Source organism: Bubalus bubalis, chromosome 3 (genome assembly GCF_019923935.1).
Source record: "Bubalus bubalis isolate 160015118507 breed Murrah chromosome 3, NDDB_SH_1, whole genome shotgun sequence".
Lineage (NCBI taxonomy): Eukaryota > Metazoa > Chordata > Mammalia > Artiodactyla > Bovidae > Bubalus > Bubalus bubalis.
This window is the reverse complement of record NC_059159.1, coordinates 45,726,801-45,743,407: the sequence shown is the minus strand read 5'-3', so window position 1 is coordinate 45,743,407 and position 16,607 is coordinate 45,726,801. Positions and strand designations below refer to the sequence as shown.

The 16,607-nt window shown below is 40.5% G+C and overlaps 1 protein-coding gene across 4 annotated transcripts in view; it reads left to right on the top strand.

Moving 5' to 3' along the window:
- Positions 1–16,607, top strand: part of MYO1D (myosin ID) — a 361,342-nt gene that overhangs the window by 102,253 nt on the left and 242,482 nt on the right. For all 4 annotated transcript variants that reach the window (XM_006059431.4, XM_025281061.3, XM_044939541.2 and 1 more), the window contains exons 2-7: positions 1,867–2,075; positions 4,610–4,703; positions 7,286–7,451; positions 9,155–9,208; positions 10,671–10,766; positions 15,414–15,530. In XM_006059431.4, the coding sequence (XP_006059493.3) occupies positions 1,867–2,075; positions 4,610–4,703; positions 7,286–7,451; positions 9,155–9,208; positions 10,671–10,766; positions 15,414–15,530 (736 nt within the window). The remainder of the gene's footprint in view (positions 1–1,866; positions 2,076–4,609; positions 4,704–7,285; positions 7,452–9,154; positions 9,209–10,670; positions 10,767–15,413; positions 15,531–16,607) is intronic.

The following is a 16,607-nucleotide window of genomic DNA, read 5'->3' as shown; positions in this document are numbered from 1 at the left end:
AGGGAGTTTAAGGGTCCTGCCCTCTGGTCTCTAGCTAGGCTTTAGTTATTGCCTTGCTGCACTTAGTTGACAGCAGGAGTGCTCAGAGACCCAGCCATTTTCTGTGGACCAGCATCCTCCCATGCTGGGCTCCCTTCTTCCAGCTCTTGGACGTGAGCTCTGTCTGCATGAGCCTCTCGGCAGGTGGAGTATGTCGTGCCAACCACTTGTGTAGAAATGTCCATAAGGTGTTGGCCTTACATGTGTTTATAAGTATGAATTCATGTGTCAGTGGTAAATACATACAGGTTTTCTAAATTTTATGTTGAATTTTTTTCTTTGTGGATATAGATGCATGATTTTGCACAGTTGGAGTCATATCATATGTGCTGGGGGTTTTTACTCTTTTTTCTTTTCTTAGTTCCTCTGGCTTTCTTCCAGCTGCCCACATGGCCTTCCTCCTCATCACCCTACTATATGTGTTTTAAAATACATAAGACATAACATGATGTAGCCTTCCATATTTTTCCATGCTCATGTAACCATTTACAAAATATATTTATGTACAGTTATATATGGGCTTCCCAGGTGGTGCTAGTGGTAAAGAACTCGCCTGCCAATGCAGGAGACATAAAAGACGCGGGTTTGATCCCTGGGTTGGGACGATTCCCTGGAGGAGGGCATGGCAACCCACTCCAGTATTCTCGCCTGGAGAATCCCATGGACAGAGGAGCCTGGCTGGATACAGTCCATAGGGTCACACACAGTTGGACATGACTGAAGTCCACGCATGCACAGTTATGTACCTGTCACATACATATACAGAGTGGATTTTTAGCCTCTTATATGTGTGAGTGGTGGGATCATGTTAGACTTTTTAAAATATACATACTTTCAATCAGCTATCCTATTCCTGGAGATCCATTTCACACAAACGAAAGTACTGATTTGTAAGATTATGTGCCAAGAGTATTTTCTACAATATTGCTCATGATAGCAGGAAGAAAGTGGAGTGATCGAATAAATAAGTATATATCTGCACCATGGAATTTTAGGCAGTCATTTTTTTAAAAAGTGGATTTGATTTATGCCAGAAATGTCTCCTCTACTGTTCTCTGGTATGGATGTTACTGTTTTTATTCCTTTACTAACATTTTTGTGGGGTTTCAAGAGGGAGAAGAAATAAATATATTTGGACAATTTTCTGTACAATTGAAAATCTGGCTAAATGGGTTTCAAGACCTGCTTAACTTCTGTATCTTCTCCTCCTAGAGCGCTTCTATTATCCCAGCCATTTTTATTTCTTTCTCCTTCTTACTCCTTTGTATTTTAGAAATTAGAAAATCTCCAGCCTCCAGTATTATTTTTTTAATATATAAATTTATTTAATTGGAGGCTAATTACTTTAAAATATTGTAGTGGTTTTCTCAGCCTCCGGTATTAAATTCTTCCTTCTCTCTTAACCCCTACTGGTCTTTTCTACCAGCAGTAGCCACAGGGACACAGCCTCTAGCATTAACTCCAGAAGTAAACTCAGAAGCGTGAAGTGTCAGTTCTCAAGTTGCTCCTGGGATATTTGGTTTTCTTGGAAATAAGAGACTTGTAGGAAAGAAATAGCATTTCTGCTTAACCATACCTGGGCTTCCCTGGTGGCTCAGTGGTAAAGAATCCGCCTGCCACTGCAGGAGACATGGGTTCAATCCCGGGTAAGGAAGGTTCCGAAGAAGGAAATGGTAACTCACTCAAGTATTCTTGCCTGGGAAATCCCATGGACAGAGGAGCCTGGCAGGCTACAGTCCACGGGGTGGCAAAGAATCGAACACAACTTAGTGACTAAACAATGACAATAACCACAGCCATGTCTTCCTTTCTCCCACTTGTGTGCAGATTTGAAAAAGGACGCATCTACACATTCATTGGAGAAGTCGTCGTCTCTGTGAATCCCTACAAGTCATTGAACATTTATGGGAGAGACACGATCGAGCAGTACAAAGGGCGTGAGCTGTACGAGAGACCCCCGCATCTTTTTGCCATTGCTGACGCTGCTTACAAGGCTATGAAGAGGCGATCCAAAGACACTTGCATTGTGATATCAGGTATTTAAGGAGATCCCTGTGCTTCCAAAGTCAACATGTATTTAATTTATTTGGGTACTCAAATGTCCAAATGATTAACTAGATATTCTTTGAAGTTAAAAGCTTAATTAATTTTATAGGAGAAAGAAATGTAACCAACATTAAATGCCAGATCATCTCTATCGTTCTGACCGTCCACTAGTCTCAATTCATTTACACGTTATATATTACGTTTGAAAGGACTTCTGGTCAATTTTGTAGACTGAGCTGACGTGGGAAAATTTGTCCTCTCATCTCAGATGCATAGAACTACTGGATAAAAATGTAACAAAGTTTATTTTAGATAATCAGAGAATGAAACCAGGAAGATGACATCCTAAGTCCTATCAAAAAGAAAGAATGAACTCCAAGTCAGACTGGAGAACAGGATGGAGCTGGTGTCAAGGGACATACAGAGGCATGGGGCTAGAAATGGGCTCAGAGTTGGGGGCTGGAGCTATAAAAGCCTGCGGGAGGATAAACAGGTGCCAGACCCTGGGTGCCCAAGAACAGGAGCTGAGCTCTCTGTGTAAAACTGAGCACTTCAAGGAATCCTGTGAGTGAGTTGGAAATAAGAAAATACCTGCCCGCTGGCCCAGGGTGGCCTCTCCCAAACGTGGGACTTCCTCTCGATGTTCATAACACCTCATATTCGCATGAGTGGCTTTTATACTTTAAAAACCCTTTTGCGATCTGTATTCCATTTTGGTTGTCAGCTCTGCTCTCTGATCGGAACGTAGGCCAGCTGTGTTTCTACTTCACAGATGAGAGTATTGAGGGTCAGAGAAGCGAGGCAGCTTAGTGTTGCTGCTGCTGCTGCTAAGTCGCTTCAGTCGTGTTTGACTCTGTGCGACCCCATCCATAGATGGCAGAGTTATATTCTGGGACAGCCTTTATTAAAACAAAATTTGAAGGCAATATTGCCTGATTGTAAAATGGGGGCAGGAGGGAGGCAGTTTTATAAATGTTTAAAGTGAAAACAGGAAGTCTCTTTCTCTCGAATCCCTTGTTCTTCCCCAAATTCTCACAGTAACACCTGTGAACAATATAGTGTTTATCCTTTATTTTTTTCCTTCCGTACTACACAGCATGTGGGATCTTAGTTACCTGACTGGGGATCAAACCCATGCCCCTTGCATTGGAAGAGTAGAGTCTTTAACCACTGGATCTCCAGGGAAGTCCCAAAAGCACTTATCTTTTTATACATTTTCTCTATGTGTGCAAATACATATAGTCACGCATGCATCTTAATTATAAATATATATTATGGAATTATGTTATCACTGCTATTACATAACTTGTTTTTCCATTTAACAATGTATAGTGGATATCTTTTCACTGGAAAGCCTATAAAGTAGTACAGTCTCTAACAATTGTTTTTGTGTAGGATGATGTTGAATAGTTGAACCATAATTCATTTACCCAATGCTCTACTAATGGGCATATTACTTGCAGATTTTAGCAATAATACATAGAATAGCCTGCAGAAACAGCCTTAAAACCTTTGAAGATTATCATTTGATTATATTCATATTTTTAGTATTTCTAGAGTATAAATTTCTGCACGTGGAATTTTGGGTCACAAGGGATAAACACTTAAAAATCTGGGCAGATAATTATAAACTTATCCCTTCTCCCCTCCTTATGTGAGTTGTCATGCTTTTTCTGTGACACCATATGTTTGGAGCTTACGCTTTTGTTTTTCACTAAAATTGATGTAATTAAAGAAAATTTCATCCCCATTAAAAATTTTTTTTAAAACTCTGCTATAGCAAAAACAGTTACATGAATTTCACTGTAGCCACTGTTTGTCACTTTTCTTGTTTCTTTTCCACTGGACTTCAGAGTCACCGCCAAGTACTAAGACTTTAAGGAATTACTGTGCCACATTTTACCCCTTGATATTTTTTACATCTGTTAGTTTGCTTCTACAATAGTTTTAAATTTTTTACCATGTTCAGATCCATTTAGAACCAATCCCATATCAAGATAGAATGAAATAACTCAAAAAAAAAAAAAAAAAGAACAGAAACATAAAAGATTTCAAATGAATTACATAAAAACTTGACAAATGGTGACTTTCCTGGGAGGTCCAATGGCTAAGACTCCATGCTCCCAGTGCAGGGGGCTTGGGTTCAGTCCCTGATCAGAGAACTAGATCCCACATGCTGCAACTAAGAGATAGCACAGTCAAATAAATAAAAATAAATATTTTTTTAAAAACTTTACAAATGTATGGATACCAAGGGGAAAAAGGGGGTGTGATGGATGGAAGATCAGGATTGACATATATATACTACTATGAATAAAATAGATAACTAATGAGAATCTTCTGTACAGCCCAGGGCTACTGTGCTCAGTGCTCTGTGGTGACCTAAAAGGGAAGGAAACCTAAAAAAGAGAGGATATATGTGTCCCTGTAGCTGATTCACTTTGCTGTACAGTAGAAACTAACAGAACCTGGTAAAGCAACGATACTCCAATTTTTTTTTTTAATTTTTAAATGTTCCCCCTAGGGGAAAGCGGAGCCGGTAAAACAGAAGCCAGTAAGTACATCATGCAGTACATTGCGGCCATCACCAACCCCAGTCAGAGAGCAGAGATCGAAAGGTAAGGGCCGTCTAAGCATGCGGGAAAATTCTCGCTGGAGCCTCATTTTCTATACAGACTGGACTAGGTTAGGCCTACACTCTGATATGCATTGGGCATTTACTGATGGTTAAACTACTTTGATTCTCTTACTGCAGATCTCTGTGCTTTTATTTTTTAATAACTTGGATTATCTTTACTTTTACATTTTATTTATTCATTCGGGGATGCACTAGGACTTTGTTGCTGCGCACAGGTTTTCTCTGGCTGTGGCAAGAGGGGGCTCCTCTCCAGGTGTGGCGCGCAGGCTTCTCGTTGCGGTGGCTGCTCTCTGGGAGGCACAGGCTCAGCAGTTGCGGCATGTGGACCTGGTTGCCCCAAGGCATGTGGAATCCTCCCGGACCAGGGGTCGAACCTGTGTCCCCCCGCACTGGCAGGCAGGTTCTTAACCACTGAACCACCAGGGAAGTCCTCTCTGTACTTGCATTTATATCCTTCTATTTCCATATTTCTTTTTGATCGAAAGATACTGCTAAGGTAATTCCAGTCTGCAGCTGCTGCCTTCAGTGTTACACGCACTCAGCAAAGATGTAATAGTCTCCTGGGAGTTTGTATTGTTCAAGTACGCACAGGTTTCTTGCTCTTTCTACAAGCATCTTTTCTACACTGTGCTCTACTTTCCCTAGACTGAAAGGGGGCTCTGGGAGGCAGATGCATGCTGCCCAACTCTGTGACAACCAGAACCTTGGTATTCGCAGTTCCGAATAGGATTCATACCACATCGTTCTCTGCTCACCGCAAGATGAGTGATGAAGCTGGTGTGCACTGAGTGTACATTCAGTAGAGTGTCTGGTACATGCTCTTTACCTAGTAAATCCTAAGGAGTAAATGGATGGGGTTTTTTTGTTTTGTTTTTAGAAAGTTGGCTCTAAAGCAACATGACTTTCTTATGTGGTGTGGACTTTCTGAAGAGAAAAAGAGCAACTTTCTAAAGTTGCTACTTTGGGACTCCCCTGGAAGTCTAGTGGTTAAGACTTCGCCTTCCAATGCAGGGAATGTGGGTTTGACCCTGGTCGGGGAGCTAAGATCTTACGTGCCTCCTGGCCACAAAACCAAGATATAAAACAGAAGCAGTATTGTAACAAATGCAATAAAGATTTTTTAAATGGTCTACATCAAAAAAAAAAAAAAATCCAAAGTTGCTAGTTTGAAGCTCAGTATTTATTTACAGGACAGTCACACTCTGTATACACGTCTCAGCCTTCAGTTTTATGGGTAGAGAAGAAGGAAGCTGTGTTGGTACAAAAGAAGAGAATTTGGACTAGACTACCCTACATGGGCTTTCTTCTCTCATTGTAACTGGGCTCGATTGCCACATCAAAAGAGGTATCTTTCTTAGTAGCGATACAGCCCCAATTGTGATTCTGACTTTGCAACCTAATATGACAAGGACAAGGATATAAGTAAGTTTTTAGAATTTCCTTAGAATCTCAGGAGAGTAACTGGCTGAGAACTAAATTTTAGTTTGTTTTAAGAGTTAATTTCTAAGCCCAGTTGGTACAGTAAAGTAAGGCATGTTTACATCTACTGGCCTTTTAAGAGCATATCTGACCGTAATTTATAAACACTTTTCTTTATTTACCGTAGCAAAGCAGTTTCCCCTGCTCCACTTAAAAGCCTACTTTCATTCGTGAGGAGTTAAGGTTGTACGGTCACTTTTAAGTAGTGATGGGAGGTTATTTGAGTAATATGCCCATATAAGAGCAAGTATGTCAGTTAAATAGAAACTAAGACAAGGCCTAGAATGAGGTTAAAATGTATCCATTGGGATAGAGAACTAGTGTTCATCAATAAGGACTGACTTAACATCTTTTGTAATTATCTTTATTTAAAAATTGTACCTGGAAAAAAAAAGACTTAACTACCTGATACCAAAGAGAGATTACATACAGCTCTAAACAAAATGATGAGCAGTTTCTAAACTAATCAGGACCACATTGATGATATATTAACCAGTGCAATAAATTTCACTAGGCTTTGTAAGCAAATACTTTTAAAAATGGAATCATTTTCTGTATCACCCATTCTTTTCAGAACATCTCTTTTTAATATTTGTATTTATGTAAATAAAATATGCTCATTTAATAGAAAAACTAAAAATTACATCATTGTGCAGAACATGAAAGTTCCCTGAAATTCCACCTACCTACCCCATTAACCTAGGTAACCATACTGAAGTATGTTGTCCCTTCCAGATTTGTAAGCATTTAGTAAAACATGTGCGTGCACACACACACACACCACAAAAGATCATACTATTTTGTAATACATATTATTTTGCAACTTAATTTCTCATTCATTAATATATTCTGGACCTCTTTCTAGGTAAGTATGTATTGCACTAGGAAACAAAAATTTATCGTCATCCATCCCTATTCATGACATTTCTGTTGTTTAAAGGTTCTTGTTCTTTTGACGTTGCAAACAATGCTACAGTCAACTTCTCTGTAGACAAATTTGCATGTCTTTTCATGAAATCTAGTTTCTTAAAACGTCCAGTCTTTGAAATTTCTCGCAGTTACTTTCCTTTATCTGTGTTAAAGAGTGAAGAATATGTTGCTTAAGTCTAACTGTGTCCTGGAAGCTTTTGGAAACGCCAAAACCAACCGAAATGACAACTCAAGCAGGTTTGGAAAATACATGGATATCAACTTTGATTTCAAGGGAGACCCAATTGGTGGACACATCAATAACTACTTATTGGAGAAGGTAAAATGTGCTTGGTTTCTGAGGGTCATGTTTGCAAATGCTGAATTTTTGAGGGGGAGCACTAGAATTGCGTTTTCAAATTGAGTTATAATTCATGTACAATATTAGTTTCAGGTATACAATGCAGTGATTCAGTGATTTTATATATTATAAAATAATCACCTCACTAAGACCAATTACCGTCCATCACCATGCAAACTTATTACAGTATCAGTGACTATATTCCCTGTGTGTACATCACCTCATTTATAACTGGTAGTTTGTACCTCTTAATACCCTCTGCCTATTTCACCCATCCCTCCCCCAACACCATCCTCTCTGACAACCACTGTTTGTTCTCTGTATCTGTGAGTCTGTTAATGCTGAATGTTTTTTAAAAACCTGATTGTAGAATTTCTTTTACTGCTCCAAAGTAGCTTTTAATCCTCTTCTCCATCCCTTCCTGCCCCTCAGTTACTGTTCTGTGACATTAATGTTCTCCTTTTGTGTTCTCTTATTAGCATTACAATGTCAAGTTGGGAAAAGTTATAGCATTTATAGATAATGATTTAGGTGTGTGTGTGAAGTGAGGTGATTGAACATGTGCCAACTTTGGGGTAAGGGTTAGCAAAAACCCATCTAGGATTAATCGCTTCTGCTCTTTTTACACATCCTCCCATGTCTGTATTTTAATTAATTTGAAATCTCCTTTTCTTCCAGTTTCTATTTGTTCACTGCTTTATAGTAACATTTGTATGTATATATGTATATTTATATAGTAATATAGTACTTTGTGGTTTTATAGCCTAATTATGAGTCATACTACATTTGGTCTGTGAAAACTTAAGAGTATGTTTTTATCTGCCATGTGAGTGAAAGATCCAATTTGTAGAAGAGTCCAGTCAAAACTTTCCTCTTGGGACTGCTAGAGAGGCTGTGTCCTAACTAATCTGGAGTAGATTTGCCTGGTTACAGCAGTTAAGGTTGAGCTTGACCAAGTTAAGTCGTCGCCTTGAACTGTACTCAGAGATGAAGTGACCTACCTTCTCAGTTAAGGGCTTTCCATCCTAATCATACCATAGCAACCTTTATGGCAGCAGAATGCAGTCTTAACCTTCATTTTTGTTTGTGAAGCTGAAGGCAGACTGTTCAGGAAACAGTGTTTTATCAGAGTCAGTTGGAAAAGGACAGGAAATGCCAGTTATTATCAGTCTGTTTGTTTTTTTCCCAAAATGTTTCAGGCCTTCCCTTTATGTACATATTCAGGCAAAAGAATCCCCTTACATTTTGAGTCCTCTCTTAAGAGCAATCTTTTTGAAACCCTCTCGAGCAGAGGAATCTGTGGACGGATCTTGTTCGCCTGACTTCAGTCCAGGATGTAAGGTGGTGCTTTTGGAAATACCAGCAGATCCTCAGGAAGGGAATGCTGAGAGTATTCCTCCCTAAACATTCCTTCCTATTCTCCCCACTGCCAATTCCCTCCCCCTGAAAATTCCATCTTTAGGCTCCAGGTTTTAAAAAACATCAAAATAGCTTCATTTTCGGAAAGTTTAAGAAAGAATTATCGAAAGATTGCGCAGAAAACTCCATGGGTTGGTCCCATCCGTGGGGTCCTTAGGGCCTTTCAGTGCAGTGATGCTACAGGGTTCTCTGGGAGAGTGGCTCTCATTTTGTTTTAGGAGTACATTCGCAGGTTTTAATGCGTTTCTTTTTTCCCCCCTTAGTCTCGAGTTATTGTGCAACAGCCAGGAGAAAGGAGCTTTCATTCTTTCTATCAGGTTAGTAAGCTCTCACGCAGATAATCGTCCATGTGTTCAGGCGTGGACGAAATGAAATGGATCTTTACTTTGGGGACTCTCCCCTGCCTTGTGCTTCCCTCGCCTCCGTCGGCCCACGACACGTCACACACGTGGGCACGCATGCATACACCCTCCCCCACGGGGCTCTTCAGGAACTTGAGGAGCATGACTGTTCTAAGAAGTTAGCAGGTAGTTAACCAACCAGACGACTGCCTCGGTTGAGCTTCCCTCTGTTTCTTTGCAGTGAGGTAACAGTTTAATGACCCTAAAAGCTTTTGAAATGATACACTCTGAATATGGTAAATTAGTTTTATTTTTCAGTTGGAGCTATTGTTCCCATTTTGCAGCACTCCACAGATGGGAATACAAATTCAGGTTATTTTTGTTAAAAAAAAAAAGAAAAATCAATTTTAAAAGCCTGATAGTTACGTTTTTTTCAGTAAACCAAAGTGTGCAGTTTCACATAGAGAATTTCAACATAGTGCCTTCTGAAATTCATGTTCTATCGAGAAGGACGACGTGTATTGTATCTGTGTTTTTGTTGATAATTCACCATGTTTTCAATAAACTAGTTTTCTGCCAAATATAGGAGTTCTGTTATTTCAAGAACCCGTGACTGGGATTTGCCTGGTGGTCCAGTGGCTAAGACACCAATGTAGGGGACCCGGGTTCAATCTCCGGTCAGGGAACTAGATCCCCCATGCTACCACTAAGGACCGATACAACTCAATTAATAGCTTAATATTTTTTTTTTTAAAAAAGAACCTGTAACTTTTTCTGCACTTGAGTGGAAGTTAAAATTTGTCTTTGTCCAATACTACAGTCCTGGCTACCCAATTGTCCTTTCCTGGGATTAGAGTTTGAGGAGGAAAAGCTGTTTGTTTCCAGTATGATTCAACATATGACTAGCTGCTGACACCTCTTAGATTGAAGGCAGTATTGACTTTTTCTGAATTCGAAACACAACTGCACACTGTCTAGATAACAAGGTTGATAAGCGCATGACTGCCATAGAGCACCAGCTCCCGGTTCACAAACAGCTATAGTCCAAGCAAGAACCTTTCATGCCAGCTATGTTGCGAAAGGGCTAAGAACTTTTAAGTAATTTTCCTTCTGACTCTGTATAACATTCTCCATCTCTGATGATATTGAAGCCATTTCCCCTCGAGATAAAAAATAAATCTTCAAAGCCAGAGGACCTGAATGAATTAACCCAGAAGATGAAAAACAGCTAGTTTACCATTAAGTTTGGAGTAAGAAAATGGCAACCCAATCGAGTCTTCTTGCCTAAAATATTCCATGGACAGAGGAGCCTGGTGGGCTACAGTCCATGGGGTCTCAAAGAGTCGGACACAACTGAGGGACTGAGTGAGTTAGAATACATGGTATATTGGGTTCAGTGGGTATATTGATAGCTTATTTTTATTTCGATGTTTTTCAGCTGCTGCAAGGAGGTTCGGACCAGATGCTACGTTCTCTGCACCTCCAGAAATCCTTGTCATCCTACAACTATATCCATGTTGGAGCCCAGCTAAAGGTAAGCGTTTCCTTTTTGAGATGATTCAGATATAGAATCAAAGAATCAGAAGGGACATTAATTAATTATCGGTTTCAGCCTGCCACCTTAAGGCAAATGAATGACTCTTTTATTCTATTTTTAAAATTCTCTAGGACAGAGACTCAATGTATTATTGATGCAACAACTTTGCTTAATAACCCATTACTATATTTTATCACCATCTGACAGGAAAGAAGTTTCTCTCTTCTGATCTTGTGGGGTTTTTTGTTTTTAATTTTTAATCCCATTCCTTTTATTTTGACCCTCTAAAAATATTGTTACAAGTAGGAAATCCACCGCAAAAGGAGGTACGATATGATTTGGCCAAAGGCAAGTTGTTAAAGGAAAGCTGAAAAGCACTGTGGTTGAAAAATATCAAAGATCGCCATTCATTCGGTTTTCAAATCATGATTTTGATGAAATAGTTTTGTGATCCTTGGAGCATTTCTATTCAGCTTTCACATTTTTTTTCCCCTTCCCTTGCATGTAAAGCCCTTGCACACACATAACACCGATCCTTTTGCCCTTTGGTTTCTAATTCATGTTCTGCTATACATCTAACTTCTGCTAGCCAATTTGTAGCTAATCCTAATAATGTAGTGATTTGCCAATGGTAGGTTATAAAACAGTAATTATAGTTTCATTGGGGAAGGTGTATAAATACATGAAATAAGATCCGAAGGGAAATAGACCAGGGTTTACTTGTTTACTCTGGGTATATAAAGTTATACATACTTGGGTTCTTCTGCTTTTTCCATATTTCATATTTCTTCTATAATTAAAGATGCATTGCATTTGTATTTGGGGGAGAAAATAAAAGACTTTATAAAAGGAAAGAATCCAAGATGTGGGAAGCATGTCTTTTTTTCATGTTCTTTGCGATTCATCTTAAGCTAATTATACCTATATTAGTGGTTTTAGCGATATTTTTATTATCACACATATAAATAAATGATATTTAGGGTTTTGCAGTCAGTTTTCCATTGTTTGACATTTAAGTTGCACAAGTTTTATACTTTTATCGTCATCCAGGAACAGGATGTTTGGCTGAAAATTAATTGGAAGCAAGCAAAACAACAGAGGGCAACACCAACTTTTTTGAGAATAGGTCAGAGGTACTTCAAAATGTATAAAGGATTGTAAAATCAACACTTAAAAGAACAGTGCCGAAAATATTCTCTTTAAATCAAATTGTCTTGTTGACCTAGTGACTCTTGACTGGGTCATGTAAAGCACCCAAAAAAAGCAAATATTAAATGAACATTTAGTCTTTTCTTCAATGCTAAATTTACCTTAGGTTCCCTTTTCATCAACAATTTTCATTCCTATTCCTCCCCTTCCTTTTTTTTCTGCCCAATAAAAACCAAGAAGTAATATATGATCATAGTCAAAACCTAAAATAAAGATGAACCAAAAGGAAATTGAAATATACTAAAGCTCACCTTTCAGAGATAATTATTGATAACAGCAGTGTATATATATATATATATATATATATATATTTATATATGGAATCATACAATAAATCCTAATTAAGTAAACCTTTTATTAAATTATAATATAATCATTAATATCTTTCTATGTAAACAAATATAAATTAATAGAACAGTTTTAATAACTATGAAGTATTACTCTCTATGTTTCATAACTTAGCCATCCTAAAATGTAGGACTCATGTACAGTTAAGATACTGTGGGTTACAGGTAAGACCCAATTAAAAGTCTCCAAAAACAATAAGGAACTTGATTATATCATAACAAGAAGCCCTAGGATGGGGCAGTTCCAGAGTTGGTTAATTCAGTGCCTTAACAATGTCAATAAGAGACCCAGATGGTTGTTTGTTTCTCCAACTTACAATTTTGCCATCCTCACTGGATTTGGCTGGTCTGCTTAAGTTGATTTTCCTCATGGTTGCAAAATGGCAGTGGCAGTTCCAGCAGTCACAGGCAGAGAAAATGCTCCTGGCCACAACCCTTGATAAGCTAGGGAAGCCTCATGTCTTATGGGCCAGAATGGCTTCTCGTGCCCATGACTGACCAATCACTTGGTTAGGGGAAAAAGATGCCTGTGATTAGTTTAGACCAATGAAGATTTACCTCCTAAGGTGAGGGGAAACCAGTCCTGAAGAACACATGCTCTTGGCAAGGGGTGAACAAATCAGAGTTTCATCAGTAGGAAAGAAGTAGGGCTGGAAAATGCCCCTTGGGTAGGCAGCGGACAGTTCCCCTCAGTAGGACATGTAGACTTCCTGTGTGGTTTCTCTGCAGTTTCAACACTGTTGTGGCTTTTGATAATAATAATAATCTGATAGTTGGGCACTTTCACTGTGCTAGGAACTGTTGTTGTCCTTCAGTTGCTAAGTTGTGTCCGACTCTTTGCAACCCCATGGACTGCAGCACGCCAGGCTTTCCTGTCCCTCACTATGTCCTGGAGTTTTTCAAATTCATGTCCACTGAGTTGGTAATGCTACCTAACTATCTCATTTTCTGCCATCTTCTGCTTTTGTCTTCGATCTTTCCCAGCATCAGGGTCTTGGGAAAGACTGAAGGCAAGACCTGTATATAAAGGGAGTTGCTTTATGTAAATTCTCATTTCCTTCTCCAATAACCATGTAAGAAAGGTACCATTATGCTTTTTGTACCCATGAGGAAATTGAGCCTAAACAAAGTTAAGCATCTTAGAGAGCTGGAAAGGGGAAGAGTTTGCCTGGTTGAGTCCTGGAATTAAAGGAACACATGCTCATCAGGCAGAGGGGACCCCTTCCTCTGATCTTCCTCAGCAGGTGAGCATCAGGCCAGGTCTCTGTGTCCCAACCAAGGCAGAAACTCACCAAGGAAAGATCAGACTCTCCGCAGCCACTGCTTTGGAAAAACTCCTAAGATGGGCAGTTACCGTTGCTTTACTGTGAATTTTATTGACACCCTTTTATTTCCAATGGGCTACAGATTAAGGCAAGCAATTAGTCTTTGAACCCTTGTCTTAGTCTAGTTGGGTTGCTACAACAAAAATACCATAAGTATATGAGAAATGTTGATTTCTCATAACTCTGGAGGCTGGGGAGCCCAAGATGAAGGCCCCAGCAGAGTCTGTGTCCACTTTGTGGTTCAAGGGTGGTGCCTTCTTGCCATGGCCTCACAGGGCAGAAGGACCAGGGATCTGTCAACTTAAAAAGATGCACAACGTGAGAGTTGTGAGTTAAGTTCTATCTGGGCAAAATGAGGACTGCCTCCCAGGAGATAGCTCTGAGAAGCTGCTCCGAAGAGGTAGTGGGGGAAGGTCAGTATCTTACAAAAGGTTTTCTGCTGGTCACGAGGAGCTGATGTCACCATGAAGGGTTTTAGTGCTTCTCTTTGACGTGAGGAGATGCAACGATTGGGATCATGAAATCAGCTTCTGAAAATAACTATGTAAAGACCTGTTCCACCAGTTTCCCTGGAGCATAAAGTGCCCCATCCCTGTTGTCCACCCTGAACTCCCTTCAGGGCATGGCAGAGGTCAACAGCTGCAGTTGCGCAGAGTTCAGTCCCCACAGAGGCAGATGGCAGAGGCCCTCCCTTGGCAAGCACCAATTTGTCATTGACAGACTTCTGGGGTCTCTCTTCTAAGGGTACCCATCCCAACATGAGGGCTTCATCTCCAAGACCTGATCATCTCCCAGAGGCCCCATCCCTAACACCATCACCTTGAATGTTAAGATTTCAACATATGAACTTGGGTGTAAGGTGCTCAAGTAGCGGCCTGTGTGTGTGCTAAGTCCTTTCAGTCATGTCCAACTCTTTGTGACCCCATGGACTGTAGCCCATCAAGCTCCTCCGTCCATGGGATTCTCTAGGCAAGAATACTGGAGTGGGTTGGCATGCCCTCCTCCAGGGGATCTTCCCAACCCAGGGATTGAACCCATGTCTCTTATGTCTCCTGCATTAGTAGGCAGGTTCTTTACCATTAGCACCACCTGGGGAGCTCCCAGGAAACTCTGGGGAGAGATGTAAACATTCCTTCTACAGGAACCCTCTTGTACAGCGAGAATCTCTGACATACTGAATGTTTACAGAATGCTTGAAAAAGTGAGGTCATATTCCCGGACTGTTTCCCAGCTAGCCAAATGATTGAGGCAGGCCACTTGGCTTTTGAGGGTGGGGTGGGGAGTGTTCTTTCTCACCTTTGAAGTAGGAAGCCCGACCAAACCAGCGTGGGAGCGTTGTTCCCAGCCTGGACAAGACTAATTGTGGAACCAAAAGCCACAGACAACAATAGCTAGGCATGTGTCTCGGAGGCTCCTTCAGTCAGAGTTTCCACTTGTGGTCTCACATCTCATGCCACTTCCTCCACTCATCCCAGAGCTTCTCTGAGCCAACTCAGGACTTGCTCCTTCACTGAAGCTTCCAGAAAAGTGCCTGGTGCTTATTATGAGAGATGGCGGCTCTCACACAGAAGTGGGCCTTGCGGGTGTTGCCTTATATCGCTACCCCTGAAATCATTGTATTTTCTCTGGATACTCCCCATCCCTTCAATGACTTACTCCAAAGGCATCAGGACCTTGGCTACACTTAAATTTAGTCTCCTGGTTTTGTATGTTAATGTTCAGATGAAATGTCTGTGACCTCAGTTTCCTGTTTTCATTCCCAGTCGTCTATCAATGATGCTGCAGAATTCAAAGTAGTAGCCGATGCCATGAAAGTAATTGGCTTCAAACCCGAGGAGATTCAAACAGCGTATAAAATCTTGGCTGCTATTCTTCACTTGGTGAGTGGGGACGCCTTTCAGAAGTTATCGCCTCCCTGTGGAGCTCGAATGTTCTTTCAGAACGTTTGGAGTTTTGTAAAAAAGTAATTTATGTAGAGAAAATTCCTCTGACATGTTGAAGAAATTATTGTATCTGTAGTTTCCTCCACCATTTTATAATAGTATGAGGGATTTTCCAAGCCACTGTAGGTTTTGAGACTGTGGCTTTCATTCACTGCCTTCTTGGTATGTTAGGCTTTGGACTGGTTATTTTCAAAGGTAAAAGAAGAATTCAGCAGTGATGTGACCACCCATGGAATAAGCTCAAATCTTTTGAACAGAGTCAACTTCTAATGGCATTTGAACCAGAATCACAGAGCTAGATTTTTATTGTCTCATTTTATAGATTGGAAATGAATGACTGGCTTAAAAGAACCCCCCACCCCACCCCCAAAAAAGCACAGCCAGTTCATTGCAGCTAGTACCATGGGCCACCCTGGCCACTTCAGCACAAGTTATGTTCCACACATCACACTAAACTTAGAAGTAAAGAACTGTCAGCGGGAGTCTGTTCATTACTGTCTGTATTTATTAGAGATCTTGAAAGCATAATGAACGTGTAGCCTCCTGGTAAATGAGTAACAACATGAATGCAAATCTGGAATAAAAATGACTTTTCACTTTCCTGTGGAGAGAGTAACCCTAAGGGAATCAGAAATGCACAGGACCTGGGACTTCCCTGGTGGTCCGGAACCCGCTTGCCAATGTAGGGGACATGGGTTCCAGCCCTGGTCCAGGAAAATCCCAGATGCGCGGGGCACCACAAGTACTGAGGCTGCGTTTGAGAGCCCGTGCTCCCCAATAAGAGAAGCCACCGCAGTGAGAAGCATGCACCCCACAACGAAGAGTAGCCCCCACTCCCTGCAGCTGGAGAAAGCCCACACGCAGCAACAAAGACTCAGTGGAGGGCTCCCCCCCAACAAAAAAAAGGAATGCTCGGGACCTATATGAAAACTGTTATATAGCCGCATGTAAACAATCTCTTAAATAAATGTTTATGAGTGGGAAGACTTTAACATTCTAAATTATTTCATTGTT